Source organism: Macaca thibetana, chromosome 2 (assembly GCF_024542745.1).
Source record: "Macaca thibetana thibetana isolate TM-01 chromosome 2, ASM2454274v1, whole genome shotgun sequence".
In the NCBI taxonomy this organism is placed as follows: domain Eukaryota; kingdom Metazoa; phylum Chordata; class Mammalia; order Primates; family Cercopithecidae; genus Macaca; species Macaca thibetana.
Window position 1 is genome coordinate 104113740 of NC_065579.1, and position 20382 is coordinate 104134121.

Sequence of the window (20382 nt, forward strand, 5' to 3'; positions counted from 1 at the left end):
TCTCATCCCATAAGCCTGTAGTAGTTCCTGATTTCAGTGCAGGATCTCCACAGTCTGCGCAGTGTGAAAAAGTCCTGAAACTGGCCAGGCAAGGTGACTCACATCCGTAATCCAGCATTTTGGGAGGCCGAGGTGGGAGGATCACTCCAACCAAGGAGCTAGAGGCCAGCCTGGGCAACAAGCAAGACTCTGTGTCCATTAAAAAAAAAAAAATTAAAATTAAGAATTAGCTGAGCACAGTAGTGCCCACCTGTAGTTCAAGCTATTCTGGAGGCTGAGGCAGGAGAATCACCTAAGCCCAGGAGTTCGAGGCTGCAGTGAGCTATGATCGAGCCACTGCACTCCAGCTGGGCAACAGAGTAAGACCTGTCTCAAAAAAAAATTAAGTAATTAAAAGTACTAAAGTTTGCCCGGCGCGGTGGCTCAAGCCTGTAATCCCAGCACTTTGGGAGGCCGAGACAGGCGGATCACGAGGTCAGGAGATCGAGACCATCCTGGCTAACATGGTGACACCCCGTCTCTACTAAAAAAATACAAAAAACTAGTCGGGCACGGTGGCGGGCGCCTGTAGTCCCAGCTACTTGGGAGGCTGAGGCAGGAGAATGGTGTAAACCCGGGAGGCGGAGCTTGCAGTGACCTGAGATCAGGCCACTGCACTCCAGCCTGGGTGACAGAGCGAGACTCCATCTCAAAAAAAAAAAAAATACTAAAGTTTACAGATAAATTATGCAAAGATAAAGAACAGTGGATGGAAAGTCTACTTTTTTTTTTTTTTTTTTTGAGACGGAGTCTAGCTCGTCGCCCAGGCTGGAGTGCAATGGCACAATCTTGGCTCACTGCAACCTCCACCTCCCAAGTTCAAGCGATTCTCCTGCCTTAGCCTCCTGAGTAGCTGGGATTACAGGCACGCGCCACCAGGCCCGGCTAATCTTTGTATTTTTAGTAAAGACGATGCTTCACCATGTTGGTCAGGTTGGTCTCGACCTCCTGACCTCGTGATCCACCCACCTCGGCCTCCCACAGTGCTGGGACTACAGGCATGAGCCACCACGCCTGGCCTGGAGGGTCTACTATTATAACAACAGTCTGACACATTTGCACTTAAAAATGCCCATCACAAACCAGGCACAGTGGCTCATGCCTGTACTTTAGGTACCCGAGGCAGGAGGATCGTTTGCACCCAGGAGTTTGAGACTAGCCTAAGCAACATAGTGAGACCCCCATCTCTACAAAAAATTAAGACAAAGAAAATTAGCCAGGCATAGTGGCACACATGTGTAGTATTAGCTACTTGGGAAGCTGAGGCAAGAGAATCACTTGAGCCCAGGAGTTGGAAGCTGCAGTGAGCTACAACTGGGCCACTACACTCCAGCCTAGGAGTTTTTGAAGAGACCGTCTCTTAAAAAAGCCAGGCGTGGCCAGGCGTGGTGGCTCACACCTATAATCCCAGCACTTTGGGAGGCTAAGGTGAGTGGATCACCTGAGGTCAGGAGTTTGAGACCAGCCTGGCCAACACAGCAAAACCCCAGCTCTACCAAAAAAAAAAAAAAAAATACAAAAATTAGCCAGGCGTGCTGGTGCACGCCTGTAGTCCCAGCTACTCAGGAGGCTGAGGCAGGAGAATCACTTGAACCCAGGAGGCAGAAGTTGCGGTGAGGCAAGATCACGCCACTGCATTCCAGCCTGGGCGACAGAGTGAGACTCCGTCTCCAAAAAAAAAAAAAAAAAAAAAAAAAAAAAAAGGCCAGGCGTGGTGGCTCATGCCTGTAATCCCAGCACTTTGGGAGGCCAAGACAGGAGAATCACTTGAGACTAGGAGTTCAAGCCCAGTCTGGGCAACTGAGACCCCGTCTCTACTTAAAATGCAAATGACAGCCAGTGCAGTGGCTCACCCCTGTAATCCCAGGCCAAGGTTGAGGCAGATGAATCAGGAGTTCAAGACCAGCCTGGCCAACATGGTGAAACCCCGTCTCAGGAGAAAAAAAAAAAAAAGCAGGGGCTTGGGACAATTTTGAAAAGCTCCTAATATTTTAGTATCCCCCTCCTTTCTTTTCAAGAACTGCCCAAGGAACTGGTCTTACCAAGATTAAAACACACTAAAGATTTAAAAAATGGCCCTGAAGGATAATGAAATAAAAACTACTCAACTTCTCCCTTGCCTCACAAGTGCAGTATAAACTCAGTCGAACAGCAACAAGCAGCCAGCCTCCTCTGGGTTCAGCACCTGCTTTCCTAAAGGATCTCCTGACCAAGGAGGTAGTTTCTTTCAAAATTATTTTTTTTTATTTTTATTTTATTATTTTTTTTCCTGAGACTGAGTCTCACTCTGTTGCCCAGGCTGGAGTGCAGTGACGCGATGTCGCCTCACTGCAACCTCCACTTTCCGGGTTCAGGCGATTCTACTGCCTCAGCCTCCAAAGAGCTGGGACTACAGGCATGCACCATCACGCCCATCTAATTTTTGTATTTTTAGTAGAGACGGGATTTCGCCATTTTGGCCAGGCTAGTCTTGAACTCCTGACCTCAGGTGATCCGCCTGCCTCAGCCTCCCAAAGTGCTGGGATTACAGACATGAGCCACCACGTCTGGCCTTTCAAAATTATACATTCAGAGGTGACAAGACCTGATAGAAGCGCACAAAGTAGGCTGGGTGCGTGGCCGGGCACAGTGGCTCACGCCTATAAGTAATACCAGCAATTTGGGAGGCTGAGGCGGGCAGATCACGAGGTCAGGTGTTCAAGACCAGTCTGGCCAACATAGTGAAACCCCATCTCTACTAAAAATAAAAAAATTAGCTGGGCATGGTGGCATGTGCCTGTAATCCCAGCTACTCGGGAGGCTGAGGCAGGAGAACTGCTTGAACCAGGGAGTCAGAGGTTGCAGTGAGCCGAGATCGCACCACTGTTATCCAGTCTGGCAAAGGAGCGAGACTCCGTCTCAAAAAAAAAAAAAAAAGAAAAAAAAAGTGCACAAAGTATTGTCGCTTGACTTCTTAGTCATCTCATGCAGGCATGTTGTATGACCACGTACAAGAAGACTGTGCAAAGAACCAGAGGCCACAGGTCAAGAGAAATATGTTTTGTAACAATCAGAACTCTTCCTAGACTAGCACACTCTGCTGAGGCTCTCCAACCTACCCACTTTCACAGGAAAGGGGCCTGAAGGTCTGTTTTCACTGAGCAAGGTAATTTTACTACTGTTAAAAGCTAATTTGCACCAGGCGCAGTAGCTCACACTTGTAATCCCAGCACTTTGGGAGGCTGAGGAGGGAGGCTCACGAGGTCAGGAGTTCGAGACCAGCCTGGCCAAAATGGTGAAACCCTGTATCTACTAAAAATACAAATATTAGCCGGGCATTGGTGGCGCGCGCCTGTAGTCCTAGCTACTCAGGAGGCTGCGGCAGGATAATAGCTTGAACCCGGGAGGCGGAGGTTGTGGTGAGCCGAGACTGCGCCACTGCACTCCGGCCTGGGCAACAGAGCCGAGAGACTGTCGCAAAAAAAAAAAAGTTGATTTGCCAATTAGATACCATCTACAACAAAAGTTTCATTTATTTTTCCGATTCTAAGACACTCCTACATTTCCTTTGTCTCCTATGGCGAGTATCTCTTTAGGAGAAAAAAAATAAATCAAGTTATCACGATAATATTCACTTTCTCCTAAAGCAAAAAGAGGAAGACATTACCACTCTCCAAAAAGTGGTGGTGAAGAACCAAAAAAATTATGTTCCAAAATAGAACTCAGCCATTATGGACATTTAACCAGGCTCTTTGGTAGGAAACAAACGGTGAGCTTCGAGGTACACGAGAGGTTCCGAACGGGTCTCGGGAAGCAGCAGCCAGGCAGAGGGTCCCCCTTGCCAGAATCACAGGGCCGTGACACCGGCCTGCCTGGCTCGCGGGGGCTTTGGCTTGATTCGTCTAGTCTTAGCATCCAGCGTCCTGAAAATCACTCGCAGGAGCGCTATCTAAGAAAGAGGTAAGTCTATTTCTCAGCCAGGAGCAACACAACTCCCAGGAGAGCATCAGGGTGGCACCGGACACACTTCAGCGCTCCGGATCAGCAGAGTCCAGAGCTTCGGTCAGAGAAGCTGGTTTCCCGCTACTAGCCGGCCAGACCTCAGGCACTGGCGCTCTCCGACCTCCACACCGGCTGTTCCCCGGCTTCGGTGCCAGCATCTAGGAGGCTCGGCGGGCGGCCGGTCAGGACGCTCGAGCGATGTTCCAGTGATGCTCCACCGGAGCCCCGACCCCACGCGCGCCCACTCCAACGCCGCGCCCGCCACCGCCCTCCCCGCGGGCGTCAGGCCGGTCTATCGGCCCGGCTCCTGTCACTCACCCGCCCGGCCCGGGTACCGGGCGCCCACGGCTCCCTACGGGAGCTGGGCCCCCCGGGCCTCCAGGTTTCGGCCCGCCCCCTGGCAGGCAGCACAGGCGGCTGAGCCCCGCTACAGCGGCCTCTCACCGGCCGCTTGGTCCAGCTCCCGGCGCTGCCCACTGGGTACGGATCAACAACAAGATGGCGGCTAGCCGAGGGGGCGGGGGCCGGGCGTCATAGTAACCAGGACTGCAAAGAACCCGCCCCCGAGGGGAGCCATCCCCAATCAACAGTCTTTTTGCGCGTCGCCAGGGGAAGTGCTTCCCACTGACAGGTCAGCTCACCTGTCAGTCAGAGTCTGCCTCTCAGTGCCTGTGCCGAAAGCGTGGGGCACGTGACTGTGACGGCATGGGTTTGCGCATGCGCTTCGTTCTCGCTGTGGCTGGCGGAGCTTTTGCTGGCGACTCCGAAGCCAGCTCGCCCTTGGCCTCTCTGCGTGTCTGGCCCCGGTGCGGTATCGGCGGCGTCTTCTCATACGTTTGCGCACACACAGGGAATCTAAGCGGTGTGCTATTCGTTTTTTTGTTACCCACTCTGGGAGAAGGGGGGTGCAACCCCAGTTCACTCTGGAGAGGAAACTGAGGCTCAGAGAGGGGAGGCCGAGCCAAGGTCACACCACCTCTAGAAATGGAGGTGCTGGGTCTCGCACCTCCTCCTACTGGTTTCAGTGTGAGGAGCCTCTATCCCGGCTTCCCGCGCTTTGTCCCTTAGTAGCCTCGAGGTACAGCAGTCTGTGCTGCCACAGCAGCCTCTGGCTCATTGCCCATGCTTTCCTGCCTGAGGTTTAGAGCCTAGCACAAGTCCTGACACACAGCGGGCACTCCCTTTTCTCAGTCCTAGAGCATCTTGTCTTGAGATCCTATGACAGCATCTTTTGCCCTGGATTGTCATGACCGGCCTCATAGTAATGGTCCCAGGAAGATGGTCACACCTTGCTCCCCATACAGAACACCTAACTCTGGGCTTGGCTTCAGGCTTAGAACACCAGATGAAGTTACCTGGCCTGGGCCCACACCCAAATGCCCCAACTAGCTAACTCTTTTGAGCCTTAGCCTTTCTTTAGCTTTGGTTGCCCCATCTGTAGAATGAAAATAAAAGTGGAGCTTCTCAGAGGAAGATTTAATGAACCCTTAGAGCAGGGGAAGAACTCAGGAAAAATCTGCCTACAACCACTTCCTGGAACAACCTGCTTCCAGAAGTTGCGGTTGCTGAGGCGTGCCTTAAAACACTAACTTTGGTGGAAGCCCCATGAAGGGTTTTTGTTTTGTTTTGTTCCCACAGAAGGCACTCAGCTTCTTCCTGGCCCTGGGATACCATAACTGGTTCAGAAAGGGAGGCCCTCCTAGCCAGGTGCGGTGGCTCATGCCTGCAATCCAGCACTTTAGGAGGCCAAAGCGGGCGGATCACTTGAGGTCCGGGGTTCGAAACCAGCCTGGCCAAAATGGCGAAACCCCGTCCCTACTAAAAATACAAAAATTAGGCCGGGCGCGGTGGCTCAAGCCCGTAATCCCAGCACTTTGGGAGGCCAAGACGGGCGGATCACGAGGTCAGGAGATCGAGACCATCCTGGCTAACACGGTGAAACCCCGTCTCTACTAAAAAATACAAAAAAAAAAAAAACTAGCCGGGCGAGGTGGTGGGCGCCTGTAGTCCCAGCTACTCGGGAGGCTGAGGCAAGAGAATGGCGTAAACCTGGGAAGCGGAGCTTGCAGTGAGCCGAGATCCGGCCACTGCACTCCAGCCTGGGCGAGAGAGAGAGACTCCATCTCAAAAAAAAAAAAAAAAAATACAAAAATTAGCCAGATGTGGTGGCAGGTACCCGTAATCCCAGCTACTCAGGAGGCTGAGGCAGGAGAATCACTTGAACCTGGGAGGCAAAGGTTCACTGAGCTGAGATCACGCCACTACACTCTAGCCTGGGCAACAGAGCAAAATTCTGTCTCAAAAGAAAAGGAAAGAAAGTGAGGTTCTCCAGTGCCCTGAGGAGGTTCGGGCCCACAGACTCAACAGAGGAGGAAAGACTGTGATAACTTGGATTTACCACAGTAAGGTCCTCTTGGAGAGCTGGCAGAAGCCTGAGACCTGATGTCAGGCTGGGCATGGAGAGTGGGCCAACATTGCACCCAGCAAGACCTGCCCACTAGCAGATTGTTGCAGGCCACCTGGCTACATGCAATAGCTCAGGTCAGCACAGGGAGAGGTGAGAGCAGAGGAACCAGAAGAAACATCAGGAAGAAAAGTCAACAACCCTCAAAAGGGGGATTCTGCTAATCCTCCAGGACCAGCCACGCCACAGGATTCTCAAGTCTGCATCACCCCTCACCCCAGTGCAAAAGCTCCAAATCCTTCCCAAGAAAACCTCCACATACAGTTGGCAAATTGCCCTGAAGTTTGATGGGGTCCTCAAAAAGCAAAAAGCAACAGTGGTATAACTACCATGGATAACAGTTTGGAGGTTCCTCAGAAAACTATAAATACAGTTACCACATGATCCAGCAATCCCATTGCTGGGTATGTACCCAAAGGAAAGAAAATCAGTATATCAAAAAGATATCTGCACTTCCGTGTTTGCTGCAGCGCCATTCACAATAGCCAAGATTTGGAAGCAACCTAAGTGTCCATCAACAGATGAACAAATAAAGAAAATATGGTACATATGGGCCAGGCGTGGTACCTCACGCCTGTAATCCCAGCACTTTGGGAGGCTGAGGCAGGCAGATCACGAGGTCAGGAGATCGAGACCATCCTGGCTAACATGCTGAAACCCCATCTCTACTAAAAATACAAAAAATTAGCCGGGCTTGGTGGTGAGCACCTGTAGTCCCAGCTACTCAGGAGGCTGAGGCAGGAGAATGGCGTGAACCCAGGAACCGGAGCTTGCAGTGAGATGAAATCACGCCACTGCACTCCAGCCTGGGCAACAGAGTGAGACTCCATCTCAAAAAAATAATAAAATGTACATATGCAGAATGGAGTATTATTCAACCATGAAAAAGGATGAAATTGACTGGTGTGGTGGCTCACGCCTGTAATCCCAGAACTCTGGGAGGCGGAGGCAGGAGGATCACCTGAGGTCAGGAGTTCAAGACCAACCTGGCCAACATGGTAAAACCCCGTCTCTACTAAAAGTAAAAAATAAAAAGCCGGGTGTGGTGGCATGCACCTGGGGTCCCAGCTACTCAGGAGACTGAGGCATGAGAATTGCTTGAACATGAGAGGCGGAGGTTGCAGTGAGCCAAGACCCTACCACTGTACTCCAGCCTGGGTGACAAAGTAAGACTCCGTCTCAAAAAAAAAGGAAAAAGATTTAAACAAAACTTTTTTTTTTTTTTTTTGAGACGGAGTCTCGCTCTGTTGCCCAGGCTGGAGTGCAGTGGCCGAATATCAGCTCACTGCAAGCTCCACCTCCTGGGTTTATGCCATTCTCCTGCCTCAGCCTCCCGAGTAGCTGGGACTATAGGCGCCTGCCACCTCGCCCGGCTATTTTTTTGTATTTTTTAGTAGAGACGGGGTTTCATCGTGTTAGCCAGGATGGTCTCGATCTCCTGACCTCGTGATCCTCCCGTCTCGGCCTCCCAAAGTGCTGGGATTACAGGCTTGAGCCACCGCGCCCGGCCAACAAAACAATTTAATTCATGGAGATAGTGAGTAAAAGGATAGTTACCAGAGTCTGGAAGGGGTGGGGAGGTGGGATGGTTAATGGGCACCAGAAAAAAAAGAAAAATGAATGAGACCTAGTGTTTTGATAGCACAACAGAGTGACTATAGTCAATAATAACTTAATTGTACATTTTAAAATAACTAAAATAGTATAATTGGATTATTTGTAACACAAAGGATAAATACTTCCAGAGATGGATACCCCATTTTCGATGAAGTGATTATTAAGCATTACATGCCTTATCAAAACATCTCATGTACCTCCAAATTTATACACCTATGTACCCACAAAAATTAAAAATTAAGAAAAAAATTAAAAAGAGGAACATCTCAACAACAAAAAAAGCAACAGTAATCCCAGACACCTGTAATACCAGCATTTTGGGAGGCTGAAGCAAGAGGATCACTTGGACCCAGGAATTCAAGAACAGCCTGGTCAACATAGAGAGACCCCATCTCTACAAAAAAATTAAAAATTAGCCAGGCATGGTGGTCCATGCCTGTAGTCCCACCTACTGGGAATGTGAGTAGGAGGATCGATTGAACCTGGGAGGTCAAGGCTACAGTGAGCCAAGATCACACAGTTGCCCTCCAGCCTGGGCAACAAAGCCAGACCCTATCTCCTCTCACACACACACACACACACACACACACACACACACACACCATTGTTCTCTCTCTTTTGGATAGGAAAAGGAAGTAGGTGGCCCTGAGTAGATATGCTGATTGGAGGCCCCTCAGTCACTGATAAGGATGATAGCCTATTATCTCTATACAGCATCAGTCACACTGTCAGTCCAAGCATCATACAATACCTTCTTAAAAGAAAAATAAATCCAGGTGCAGTGCTGCGCCCATAGTCCCAGCTACTTAGGAGGCTGAGATGAGAGGCTCTCTTGAAGCCAGGAGTTAGAGGCTATAGTGTGCTATAACACCTGTGAATAGCCTCTGCACTCCAACCTGGGCACCATAGTGAGATCCTGTCTTTAAAACAAACAAACAAACAAACAAAAAACCTGAAAGAAAAGGAAAACCTTACTGCTCCCCAGAGTCTGCTCACAAGATAGGGAGTTCTCCAAGTGAGAACAAGGAGGCACAGATTTCAGAGCTTCTCCCACGTGTTGGCTACAAGGCTAGAACTTTTCTATTTGTAATTTTGTTTATTTTGAATCAACTTGAAAACACAGCCCATGATGGTGTGAAAAAGAAATTCCACACATGGTAAAGCAGCTACTTGGCCTCAGAGCCAGCGCCAGGCTCCTGTGCGTGTGTTAAACAGGTAGTCTCTTCCTGTACTTAAAACCTGTAGGAGAGAGAGGAGAGCAGGGGATGCTGCTGGCCCCAGGAGAACTGCCTCCCTTTCCTCTTACCTAAGGGTAGGAGATCATTCCTTCAGGACCCTCAGTGTGACACCCCACCTTCGTTGGAATCTAACCTGTCCCCTCCCTCCCTTCTCAGCAAATTCTCTGAACTCTGTCTCAAATGCACAGGAAGCCTCCTTGATTCACCAACACTGGACACCAGCTTCCCTAAGGCCAATGCCAGATTACTCTCCCATAATTCACTGGTGACACTGGACTATCTGGGGGCCTCTCCCCTCACCATCATCCCTCCTCCTGTTGTAGGCAGAGACCAGACCAGATATGAGTCATCTCCTGACCCCCTAGATATTTGACAAAGGACGGATGAAGCGTGAGTGGGGGTGAGAGCAGACCCCATTCAGGAAAAAAGCAGATAGATGGTGGGTTCCTGGGAGTAGGAGGAGATACTGAGATGAGGTAAAGAGAGGAGGAGATACTCAGATTGGGTGAGGGCCCAGGCAGAGAATAGTTTAGGAAGAGGGGGACTCACGGGAGTCCTGTGCTCTGCCATCAAAATGCTGCTGAGGGGAAAAAAAAAAAAAGGTGCAATGAATTGAACCCTGCCCACAGGAGAGCAGATGAAGACCTGCCCCTAGGGGGCCAGAAGCCCACCTGCCTCCTCCGTCCTTATGGTGCTAGTGTGGGCACTTCCACAGGGATAGCCATTCACGGGAAAAGGGGCAAGCTTGGTGGGGGCAGGGGAGTACTCTGGAGCAGCCTTGGTGCCCACTACTTGAGATGGTGAGCTGACATACCAGACTCATGATGCTGCTGGGTGCCTGGGACATCTCCATCTTCGGTGCCTCCATGAAACCCTCGATGTATCCCTCAGTTCCCTGGATGCTGGGGCAAAGTAGGAGCAAAAGTACAGGGCAAAGCTCTGGGCCCCAACCTGAGTTTAAGAGATGGGCTCCCAGGCATAGAAGTATGCAAAGGAGACTGACCTGTTTAGCAGCAAAACCTGGGCTGGTTTGCTGGGTGCCTGCAGCAGCCGGGCCAACCTAAAATGCCAGGAGGAGTAACCAAGCAGTGAAGGCAGTAGGCCTACTGGCTCCAGGAACCAGTATCATTCACCTGTCCCCTTTTATTGGGAATAACCAGTGTCTGTATGCAGTGCCCACATCATTACATCCCCATTCCCCGGGCTCAGTCCTATGTCCACAAGGAACTTCAGAGTCTACAGGAGCAGGAAAGCTTTCCAGTGGAGGGCAGAAGTCAGGAATAGGGGTAAATGCCCAATGCATGACAGACTCACAGTTTCAAGCCCTGAGCTTATCAACCCTCCCCCCATTTCAAGACTGGATTCTGCTGGTGATGGAAGTTGCTTCCTCCCAGTGTCTCTCTGACCCTAATTTAAAGACCTCTGGAGGGAGAGCAGCCCTCCTCAGTATCAGTTTGTCACCCACCCACTTGGGCATTGTCGTCTAATCTTGGGTGAAACCACCCATCACAACTGGGGTCCATAGGTGGGTTGGGGGCAGGTAGGGAGCACAAGGATAGGATCCCTACCCCTGGAGGAGCCTGCCAAGAAGCCAGTCTCGGGCCAAGAGAAGAGCACCAGTTGCTGTCAACACCACCACAAACCAGGGCTGTGGTTGCCAGAAAGCCTCTGTGTCTGTCACGAGCATGGGTGTCATCATTGAGGGCACCTGAAAAGGAGGCCACAGCCTCACCACTGCCTTGCCAAAATGCCCTGACCATCCAGCCTTCCAACCCCTCCCTGGGCTAGGCCACCCCACACCCGTGATTTGCTCTTCAACACCTCTGGGCTCTCTGCACTCAGCACTTCCCTCTGAACTGCCTTTCCCATAGTTCTACCCGAAAAACTGGGTCTCCTCACTTTCCAAGGTCCACCCTTCCCACCCCACTGAGGGCCCAAGGAGCCTCCTCACTGTGGTTCTGTGGGTGCTGGTGGCCACTGTGCTGGCCCTCCGGTGAACTAGATGCACAATAATGGTGGCTGTGGTGCTGAGGTCAGGGGTGGAGCAGCCTGCATCAGCCACACAGATCAGTAGCTCATAGGTACAGGGCTGCTGTGGCCAGAAGGGCCCCAACACAAGGTCACTGTGTACCAGGATGGCCTCTTGCAGGATGAATCAGTTCTGGCTATTCCCTGAAATCAGAGTGACAGGAGGAAGAGACCATTGCTGGCCTTGGCCTGCCCCTCACTCACAACCTGGTGGTGCCCATGTCCCCTTCCTCCCACGATGCTATAGGAATAGGTCAGGTGCTGTGGCTCCTGAGGGATCTGGCATGACACCTTGGTCACCTCCACACTACGGCCCAGAGGAGCATAGATGGTGAGTTCCTGAAATGGGGGCTCACATTCTGGGGCATGGTCATTCACATCCTGCAGAAAGGAACCAGGTTAGGAGTGGGTAGAACCCACCCCCTAAACCTCCGAGTCAGCCCCTCAACTTCTTCTCACCACAGCCGGAGCCTAGGCATTAAGGGATCAAAGCATCACACAACAGGCTCCAGAGCTTTCCACAATTAGGCCCCACTCCTCTCCAGCCAACTTGTGGAAGAAACCAAGGCACAGAGTGGAAAAACAGAACACCACAGGGCGATCTGAACTCCTATCTTTCCAAGTATTTATTTCCAAAGCCTTAGGACACAGTTACCTCACCTTGATGGTAATGGTACAGGAGCCTGAGCGGTGATAGTTGGGGTTCTATTCTTGGCCATGGTCAATCAGCAGGACAGTGAGCCTGTACAGCCTCTGCTGCTCATAGTCCAAAGGTCCCAGAAGGTAAACTTCCCCTAGAAGGGGAGACCACAGCCTCAGCCTGCAGAGCCAACTCTGGCTCGCCGTTTCCATCCAAGCCCTGGGGTGGATGTACCACTGAGATTGTCCACAGCAAAGGTGGTAGGACCACCAGAGGTGTAGTACTCAATGTTGTCATGAGGATAATCCATATCCATGCCCACCACAAAGCCCAGCAGAGTGTGGGGCACTGCATCCTCCTGAACCTGGAACGTGTGAGGGGCACAGGCTGGGGAGAACTCATTGATGGGTGTCACCATCACCAGTACCGGCACTTCAGCTGGAGGTCATTTGGCAGTCAAGGAGCTGGCCTGGGATGCCTATCCCTGAACTGGGGGTCTGAGGAGCCCTGCCCTGGAGGGTCTAAAGAGTGAGAGGGTCTAAAGGTAGGGCAGAAGCCTTCCCCTGCTGGGGGTCTAAGAGATATATTCTCAGGGTCTGAAATGGAGACAACCCTGCCCTACTGGATTCTAAAGGAGGAGAGATGACCCTGTCCTGAGCATGGGAAGCAGGAGGACAGAACAGCCTTGTCCTAGGTGTCCAGGCCGGGTGTGGTTACTCACTGGTCATCTGGGGCTGGCCACAATCGAGCACCAGGATGAAGGCTGCATGCTGGAAGCAGGTTCCAGGAGTGTCACAGTCCAGTGTGGCATTCACCTAGCCAAAGGGACTAGAAAGTGAGGTCCAGTCAGGGCCTGAGAGAGCCCTGAGCCACACGGGGCTGCTGCAGGCCAGGGCATCCACAAATATCCTGCCCGGATCCTGTTTTCCAGACTACAACACAGGTTGGCTCAACAGCCATCCCTCCCACCCCCACTCCCATGGTCTCAGCTCTCAGAGACCCTTGGCCCACCCACGCCTTCCCACTGCAAGCACCCTGCAAGTGGGTCTGGGAGCTGGGACTGGGCACCTCAAGGACTCTGTCATAAAGGCAGAGGCTGGCAGGGTTGGAAGAGCTGTGGAACCACAGCTTGTAGTCCAGGGTGGCGTCAACAGAGTCCAGATCTTCACAAGTGAGAATATTCAGCACGGCGCCCACAGGTGCAGTCTCGGGGATTTGGAACCTGAGAGTATGCCGTGGCAGCAAGGCGGGAGTCTGGCAGCACCCTGAGTCATGGCTGTGGCCCCAGCAGCCCAGGTAAGGTTCCTGTGTACTCACACCAGAAGCACTGGGAGGCAGCGTGGAGGTCAGAGGTTGACCAGCCGCACATTCATGGTGAGCTTGAGCTTGGCACTGGCCCACAGCTGGTGCTGCTCAAAGGCCTTCACCTGTAGCCTGGAAACCGAAGTGCCTGGGTTGTGAGCTAACTCCAGGGCATCGTGGTCTGGACCACACTGTCTGCTGCATGGGGTGAGAGGGTCAGGGAACACAGAGATCAGCCCCGCTCCCAGCTCAGTCCCACTCCCACCAGCCCACCAGATCCATAGGCAAAGGAGGCCGCTGAGCCTGGCCCTCTTGCTGTCTTCTCCAAGACCAGGCCCCCAAACAGGAAGGTGAAAAGGTACTATGGGTCACCTCTGGACCAGCCACAGAGGCATCCCAGTACCCGCCCCTCCCTCAACACCTCTCATCATGACCGATGGAGAAGATCTGCAGCTGGAAGACCTGTGGTGCACCCAGAACAGAAAAGGAGCCGGAGTGTGTGTGTGTCCACCTCTTTGTCTATGTCCAGTCCTCCCCTTAAATAGGCAATCTCACTTAGGATCTGCAAAAGAAGCCTCAACTTCCACTCTTTCCCATGATCCCCATGACCTGTCACTCTGCTGACAAGTATTCCTTTGAGCCCCATATCTTTGGGCCATAAATTATTCCATTAGGATGCAAACAGCCCAAGAGTGATATCTGAGTCATTGACAATGTGAATTATCATCTTAGAGTTGCTGAAAGCCACCTCCAGACTGCACTGACCACTTTACTCAGAACTTTTTTTTTTTTTTTTTTTGCCCAGGTTAGAGCACAGTAGTATGATCTCGGCTCACTGCAACCTCCATCCCCTGGGTTCAAGCAATTCTCCTGCCTCAGCCTCCTGAGTAGCTGGGATTACAGGCATGTGCCACCACACTCGGCTAATTTTTGTATTTTTAGTAGAGACGAGGTTTCTCCATGTTGGCCAGGCTGGTCTTGAACCCCTGAACTCAGGTGACAACACCCACCTCAGCCTCCCAAAGTGCTAGGATTACATGGGTGAGCTACCATGCCCGGCCATTACCCAAGACTTTCTTTTACCGTGTGATTGCCCTAAACACATTTCTTTCTATTAGAGGGCTTGTGAATTCCCAGAGAGAGGGATTTCTCTTCTTTCTAGAACTCCAGAGCCCAGCACAGAACCAAGCTAAGGTGGGAGGACAACCAGCATGGAGCAGCAGGTCCAGGTCTGAGAAAGTCAGTGTTAGTTGAGGAGGCCAAGGAGGCCAAGAATAAACAAATTTCTAAAAGGTAGGAGCTCTACCCAATCCATGGACACCCCCAGATTCCAGGTCATGCTCACCTTTCGAGCCTGGCCTAGGAGGCTCTGGGATGGTGCCTGCAGCCAACCTTGCTCATAGATGGAGAAAGGTACAGGGAAGTGTGGCAGGTCCTGGGCACTGATAATGCTCAACTGACAGAACAGAGATGCTGGCAACCCCATTCAACCCCAAGTGCCCTGAGCACCCCCATCAACAACCCAGCAGCAACCCTCCAGCAACCCAGCAGGCACCTGCCTACACCCAACTTATTTTCTTTTCTTTTCCTTCCTTCCTTTCTTCCTTCCTTCCTTCCTTCCTTCCTTCCTTCCTTCCTTCCTTCCTTCCCTCCCTCCCTCCCTCCCTCCCTCCCTCCCTCCTTCCTTCCCTCCCTCCTTCCTTCCTTTCCTTCCTTCCTTCCTTTTTTTCTTTCTTTCCTTCTCTCTCTGCTTCCTTCCTTCCTTCTTTCCTTCTTTCTTTCTTTCCTTCCTTCTTTTTTTTTGAGACAGAGTCTCACTCTGTCACCCAAGCTGGAGTGCAGTGGTGCGATCTCAGCTCACTGCAACCTCCACTTCCTGGGTTCAAGCGATTCTCCTGCCTCAACCTCCTGAATAGCTGGGATTACACACCAGTGCCAGCACACCCAGCTAATTTCTTTCTTTCCTTCCTTCCTGCCTGCCTGCCTGCCTGCCTCCACCTCCTGGGTTCAAGTGATTCTTCAGTCTCAGCCTCCTGAATAGCTGAGATTACAGGTGCCCACCACCACGCCTGGCTAATTTTGGTATTTTTAGTAGAGATAGGGTTTCACCATGTTGGCCAGGCTGGTCACGAACTCCTGACCTCCAGTGATCCACCCGCCTCGGCCTCCCAAAATGCTGGGATTACAGGTGTGAGCCACTGCGCCCAGCCTCACACCCAATTTTCTCATGCTTCACCACTGACCCTTATCCCAGCCTGGGCTCCAGCCCAGGTCCTGGTCACAATCTCTTCCTTCCAGCCCAAGCCCTGGCCACAATCCTCAATCCTTTTTGCTTTTAAGCGAGTTACTGTTTTTACATACTTTTTTTTTTTTTTTTTTTTTTTTTGAGACAGAGTCTTATTCTGTCAGCCAGGCTGGAGCAGTGGCACAATCTTGGCTCACTGCAACCTCCACCTCCCAGGTTCAAGCGATTCTCCTGCCTCAGCTTCCCAAGTAGCTGGGATTACAGGCACATGCCACCACACCCGGCTAATCTTTGTATTTTTAGTAGAGACAGAGTCTCACCATGATGGCCAGGCTGGTCTCGAACTCCTGAGCCCACCTGCCTCAGCCTCCCAAAGTGCTGGGATTATAGGTGTGAGCCACCGTGCCTGGCCATTACCTATATATATTTTTTTAATTACAGAAATGATACAGAATTGTCATAGAGAACTGAGAACACATAACAGATCTTGAAAGAACTCAGCCTCTGAGATGTCCCTGTGGGAACAGCCATGGTCACTGGGGAGTGAGCAGCCCTCAGCAGCTCTCTCCAAGAACATGCATCATGTAGAGGCTCATCTGTGCCTCTGCTGCAAGGTTCCTCTGCAGGCTGTGCCTGGCCAGGCAGGGGTTAATTTATTCTCTCCATCCCCCCTGCCCCCATCCTGTCACCCACCATCCCATGTCCTGGGCTCACCTGGGCTCTGTGGAGTTCTAAGTCTGGGAGGAGCAGAGCATACAGCCGAGCCCCAGGTGTGACTGTCTCTGGCACCTGAATCATTTCCGCAGTTGGCCAGAGTGGAGGTCAGGGAAGATCTGTTCAGGCCATGCCTGCCCACCCCTGCTGACAGCCTCACCTGGGCTGGCAAATTGACCAGCACACTGGATATGGCTAAGGTCCCGATGCACATTCACAGAGAGTGATCCCTCCGTCACATGGTTGCCACGTATGAACTTCAGCTGCAGCTTGTAGTGGTTCACCATAAGGGCATCCAACCAAGCAGAGCTGCTAAAGGTCAACTGGGGTAGGTGGGCAGTGCCATGTGGGGCTTGGAAATTTTAGGTCTGCCTTTGTGCCCCCACAGTCCCCAGTTGTACACATGACCTTACCTTGCCCACATAGGTCCCTTGCCACCTGGCCAAGCTGGGTGGGTTGAAGAAGGTGGTGGGTGGCTGGACATTGAGCAACTCCAGGGTGGGTGTGGGCATGTAGGAGGAACAGTTGAAGGAGAAAAACTGAAGGATTGTGCCAGGGCCCTGGTTCTCAGAGACATTTATAAACCTGCAGAGGTCTGTGAAGAGCAGAGAATTCAGGTTGGAGGCCCCCAGGCTGATGGAACCCCCCAGGCTGATGGAACCACATATACTAGCATAGTCCTGTCCTTTTGCTACAGGGCCTGACCATGCCACGGGGCCACGCAGCTAAGGCCTTTCCTTATATCCAGCATCCAACATTTCACAGATGGGGAGTGAGAACTTGGTTGAGGAAGCAGCCAAGATAAGGGGTGAAGGCCAGGGGTTCAGATTTTTTTTTTTTTTTTTTTTTTTTTTTTTGAGACAGAGTCTGGCTCTGTCGCCCAGGCTGGAGTACAGTGGCCGGATCTCAGCTCACTGCAAGCTCCACCTCCCGGGTTCACGCCATTCTCCTGCCTCAGCCTCCCGCGTAGCTGGGACTACAGGCGCCCGCCACCTCGCCCGGCTAATTTTTTGTATTTTTTAGTAGAGACGGGGTTTCACTGGGTTATCCAGGATGGTCTCGATCTCCTGACCTCATGATCCGCCCGTCTCGGCCTCCCAAAGTGCTGGGATTACAGGCTTGAGCCACCGCGCCCGGCCGGGGTTCAGATTCTTATACTTTCCTACCTTTCCCCCAATCCCTGTCCTCCATGGTAGCTTATCTGGGAAGGGTCAGGACTCCAAGGGAAAACTAGGGTTCCCCCACCCATCACCTCCTCACCAGAGACCACCAGAGCAAAGAGGAACACGAGGAGCCTGAGCAGCACCAAGATGACCTGAAGACACAGACAGCAGAGGAGGCTTCAGAAAGCTAGGCTGTTTGTCTGACTCACTCTGTTGCCAGGTCAGTTGCTCAAACATAGCTGGGCAGGTGGGACTCCTGGGCCTCCCAGATTCTATCCCCGCCCATTCCTGGTGACTGAGTTCTAGACCTCTGTCAGGTTTCCAGAGGCTCAGAATATCCCATTTTCCATTGCCCCCATTCATTACAACTCTAAGGGCATGGAAGGACAGGAGGATTAAGGTTCAGATGAGGAAACTGGTAATGCAATCCTTGGAGATAGAGCAATCACAGCACCCAGGAAAATTGGGCCCAGGACCTGCTACCCCACAGAGTCTCAACTCCAGCTGGACCCCCTCTATTAGAACATTATCTGCCTATAAAAAATGAGCCCAACCATCAACAAAATCTTTGAAAACTTGCTGGGTGTGGTGGCTCACATCTGTAATCCCAGCACTTTGGGAGGCTGAGGTGAGAGGATCACTTGAGCTCGGGAGTTCGATATCAGCCTGGGCAACAAAGTGAGACCCCATCTTTACAAAAAATTAGTTGGGTGTGGTGATCCAGGCCTGTAGTCCCAGCTACTTAGGAGGCTGAGGTAAAAGGACCGCTTGAACCCAAGAGATCAAGGCTGCAGTGAGCCATGATTATGCCACTGTACTCCAACCTGAGTGACAGAGCAAGACCCTGTCTCAAAAAAAAAAAAAAAAAAAAAAAAAAAAAAAAAAAAAAAGCTGTCTACATCCAATAAGCAAAAGGAATCCTTTATGATAGAAATACAAATACTGGTTACCGTTAGGAATATCAATTGGATAGGGCACCAGATGGCATCCAGGAGTTGCTGAGGATGTTCTATACCTTTATCTGGGTGGCAGCTGTACAAGTATCTACAGATTTTAACATTTATTGAGCTATAACTCTGAGATCTGTCCATTTATTGTATTTGTATGTCATTTTTTAAAGTTTTCTGGCCAGGCACAGTAGCTTATACCTGTAGGGAGGCCAAGGCAGGAGGATCGTCTGAGATCAGGAGTTCGAGACCAGCCTGTACAACATGGTGAAACCCTGTCTCTTAAAAAAAAAAAAAAAAATTAGCTGGGTGTGGTGGCACATGCCTGTAGTCCCAGTTACTTGAGAGGCTGAGATAGGAGGGTCACTTGAACAAAGAGATCGAGGCTGCAGTGAGCCAAGATTATGCCACTGCACTTCAGCCTGGGCGACAGAGTGAGGCCTTGTCTCAAAAAAAAAAAAAAAAAAAAAAACGGTTGTCTTTATTTGCCGTCTCCAGTTCTTCAGCCCTCACTCTCTTCTCCACACACTCTAATCAGGTTTGTCCCTCTCTACACAAAACTGCCCTTGTCAGGGTTCCCAATGACCTATGCACTGCCGAATCCAGTGGTTTGTTCTTCACCCTCACTGCCTCGGCAGCATTCAATGCTTGCTCCCCTTGGCTCCTGAGTCCCCACATTCTCAGATTTCTCCTGGTTGTTTCTGCTCAGCTTCTTTGATAGTTCTGCTTCATATCTCCCCTACCTCCACCTCGTGGAATGTCCCAGGGCACAGTCCTGATTGCTGTCTCCCTCTACACTCATTTCCTCCCACCCCACCTCATCCAGGCCTATGGCCTTACATACCATCCTTTCACTCACTATTCCTCCCAGATCCAAGGCTCCAGTGCTGATCTCTGTCCTGAAGTCCAGAGTCATACACCTAGCAGCTGACTCTGCAACTCCTCTTGAATGTCTATCAGGCATCTCAAGGATTACATGTCCATAAATGATCATTGGATTTTCCTCTCCAAATCCACTCTTCTCCAGTCTTTCCCAGATCAGTTTATGGCAATTTCATCCAATCAGCTGTTAATGCCAGAAATGTAGGAGTCATGCTTGATGCCTCTTTTCCTGCCCACATCCATGCATCAGCAAGAGTTGATTTTAGCTCCAAAGCATACCCCAAAGTGACCCCCCTTCAGTGCACCTGCCCTGCCCAGGCCTAGGCCCTCCCCTTCGTTGCCTGGATGAGGGCAGGGGCTTCCACTCTTATTGCAGAATCCTTTTCTGAAAGCAGCTGGGATTATCTAAACAAGAGCTAGCCCAGGTCATTCCTGCTCAGAGGCCCCCATTGCTCCTCATCACACCAAGAACAAAACCCACATTCTGCTCTAAGGCCGTTAGAGCCTGGTTTTGCTGACCTTTTCCCTTCTGCCGCCACCACCAATCACAGACACCTGGGCCTTCTTTATGTTTGGCCCTGTCCAGCTCCTGTCCCTCGGGGTCTTTTCCCTGGCTGCTCCTTCTGCCTAGAATGCCCCTCCTCTTGATTGCATCCTGATGTCACCTCCTCTGAGATTGCCCTTCCCCAGGCTAGCCCATGGCCCTCATTCCCTGGTATTTTCCTGTTGCTGGTATGTCCAGTCTGTCTGCAGCTACACTACTCTTGAGCCTAGCCTGTTTGATAGAGCAACCTCAGGAGACAGGCTCACCCCAGCACCCACCCTCAGTCTGCACCTGGTACCGGCAGAGGGAATGCCGATGGTCGCGTGTCGCCGCTGGACTCGCGACTAGCCGAGCACTCCCCACTAGAGGGCAGTCCCGTCTAGCTCGGTTGGAACGCGGCTGAGGCCCCGCCAGTGCGCTGCCACAAAGTCCCACCCTCTCTGAATCCTCAGGCCGAACCCCACTTCCATCCCGTTCAGGGAGTGCCGAGGCCAGCCTCAGGAATGGGTCCCGTGGGTCAGGCCCCGAGTGGGCCACAACCTCTCTGGGTCCGACCATACGGGGCGCTCTGCCTATGT

General features: G+C 51.6%; 3 protein-coding genes across 7 annotated transcripts in view; 1 reads left to right on the top strand and 2 right to left on the bottom strand.

The window, feature by feature from the left end:
- Positions 1–4531, bottom strand: part of IP6K1 (inositol hexakisphosphate kinase 1) — a 75703-nt gene extending 71172 nt beyond the window's left edge. For 3 of the 5 annotated variants that reach the window (XM_050780900.1, XM_050780903.1, XM_050780902.1), the window contains exon 1: positions 4339–4531. The gene's annotated coding sequence lies outside the window, so the exon portion shown is untranslated. Of the gene's footprint in view, positions 1–3685; positions 4251–4338 lie in introns of those variants that run through there. The other 2 variants (XM_050780906.1, XM_050780904.1) reach the window with 2 other exon arrangements.
- INKA1 (inka box actin regulator 1) overlaps positions 1–20382 on the top strand; it is a 119639-nt gene that overhangs the window by 97199 nt on the left and 2058 nt on the right. The gene's annotated exons all lie outside the window — the stretch shown is intronic.
- Positions 9278–20362, bottom strand: CDHR4 (cadherin related family member 4). Its single transcript, XM_050781390.1, is given in 19 exon segments — positions 9278–9332; positions 9885–9916; positions 10154–10241; positions 10343–10399; positions 10908–11047; positions 11291–11513; positions 11600–11748; positions 12028–12161; positions 12242–12445; positions 12729–12822; positions 13076–13229; positions 13325–13670; positions 13744–13771; positions 14655–14765; positions 16269–16360; positions 16429–16591; positions 16682–16863; positions 17529–17608; positions 20103–20362. Coding segments are annotated over 19 exon segments (2592 nt in total).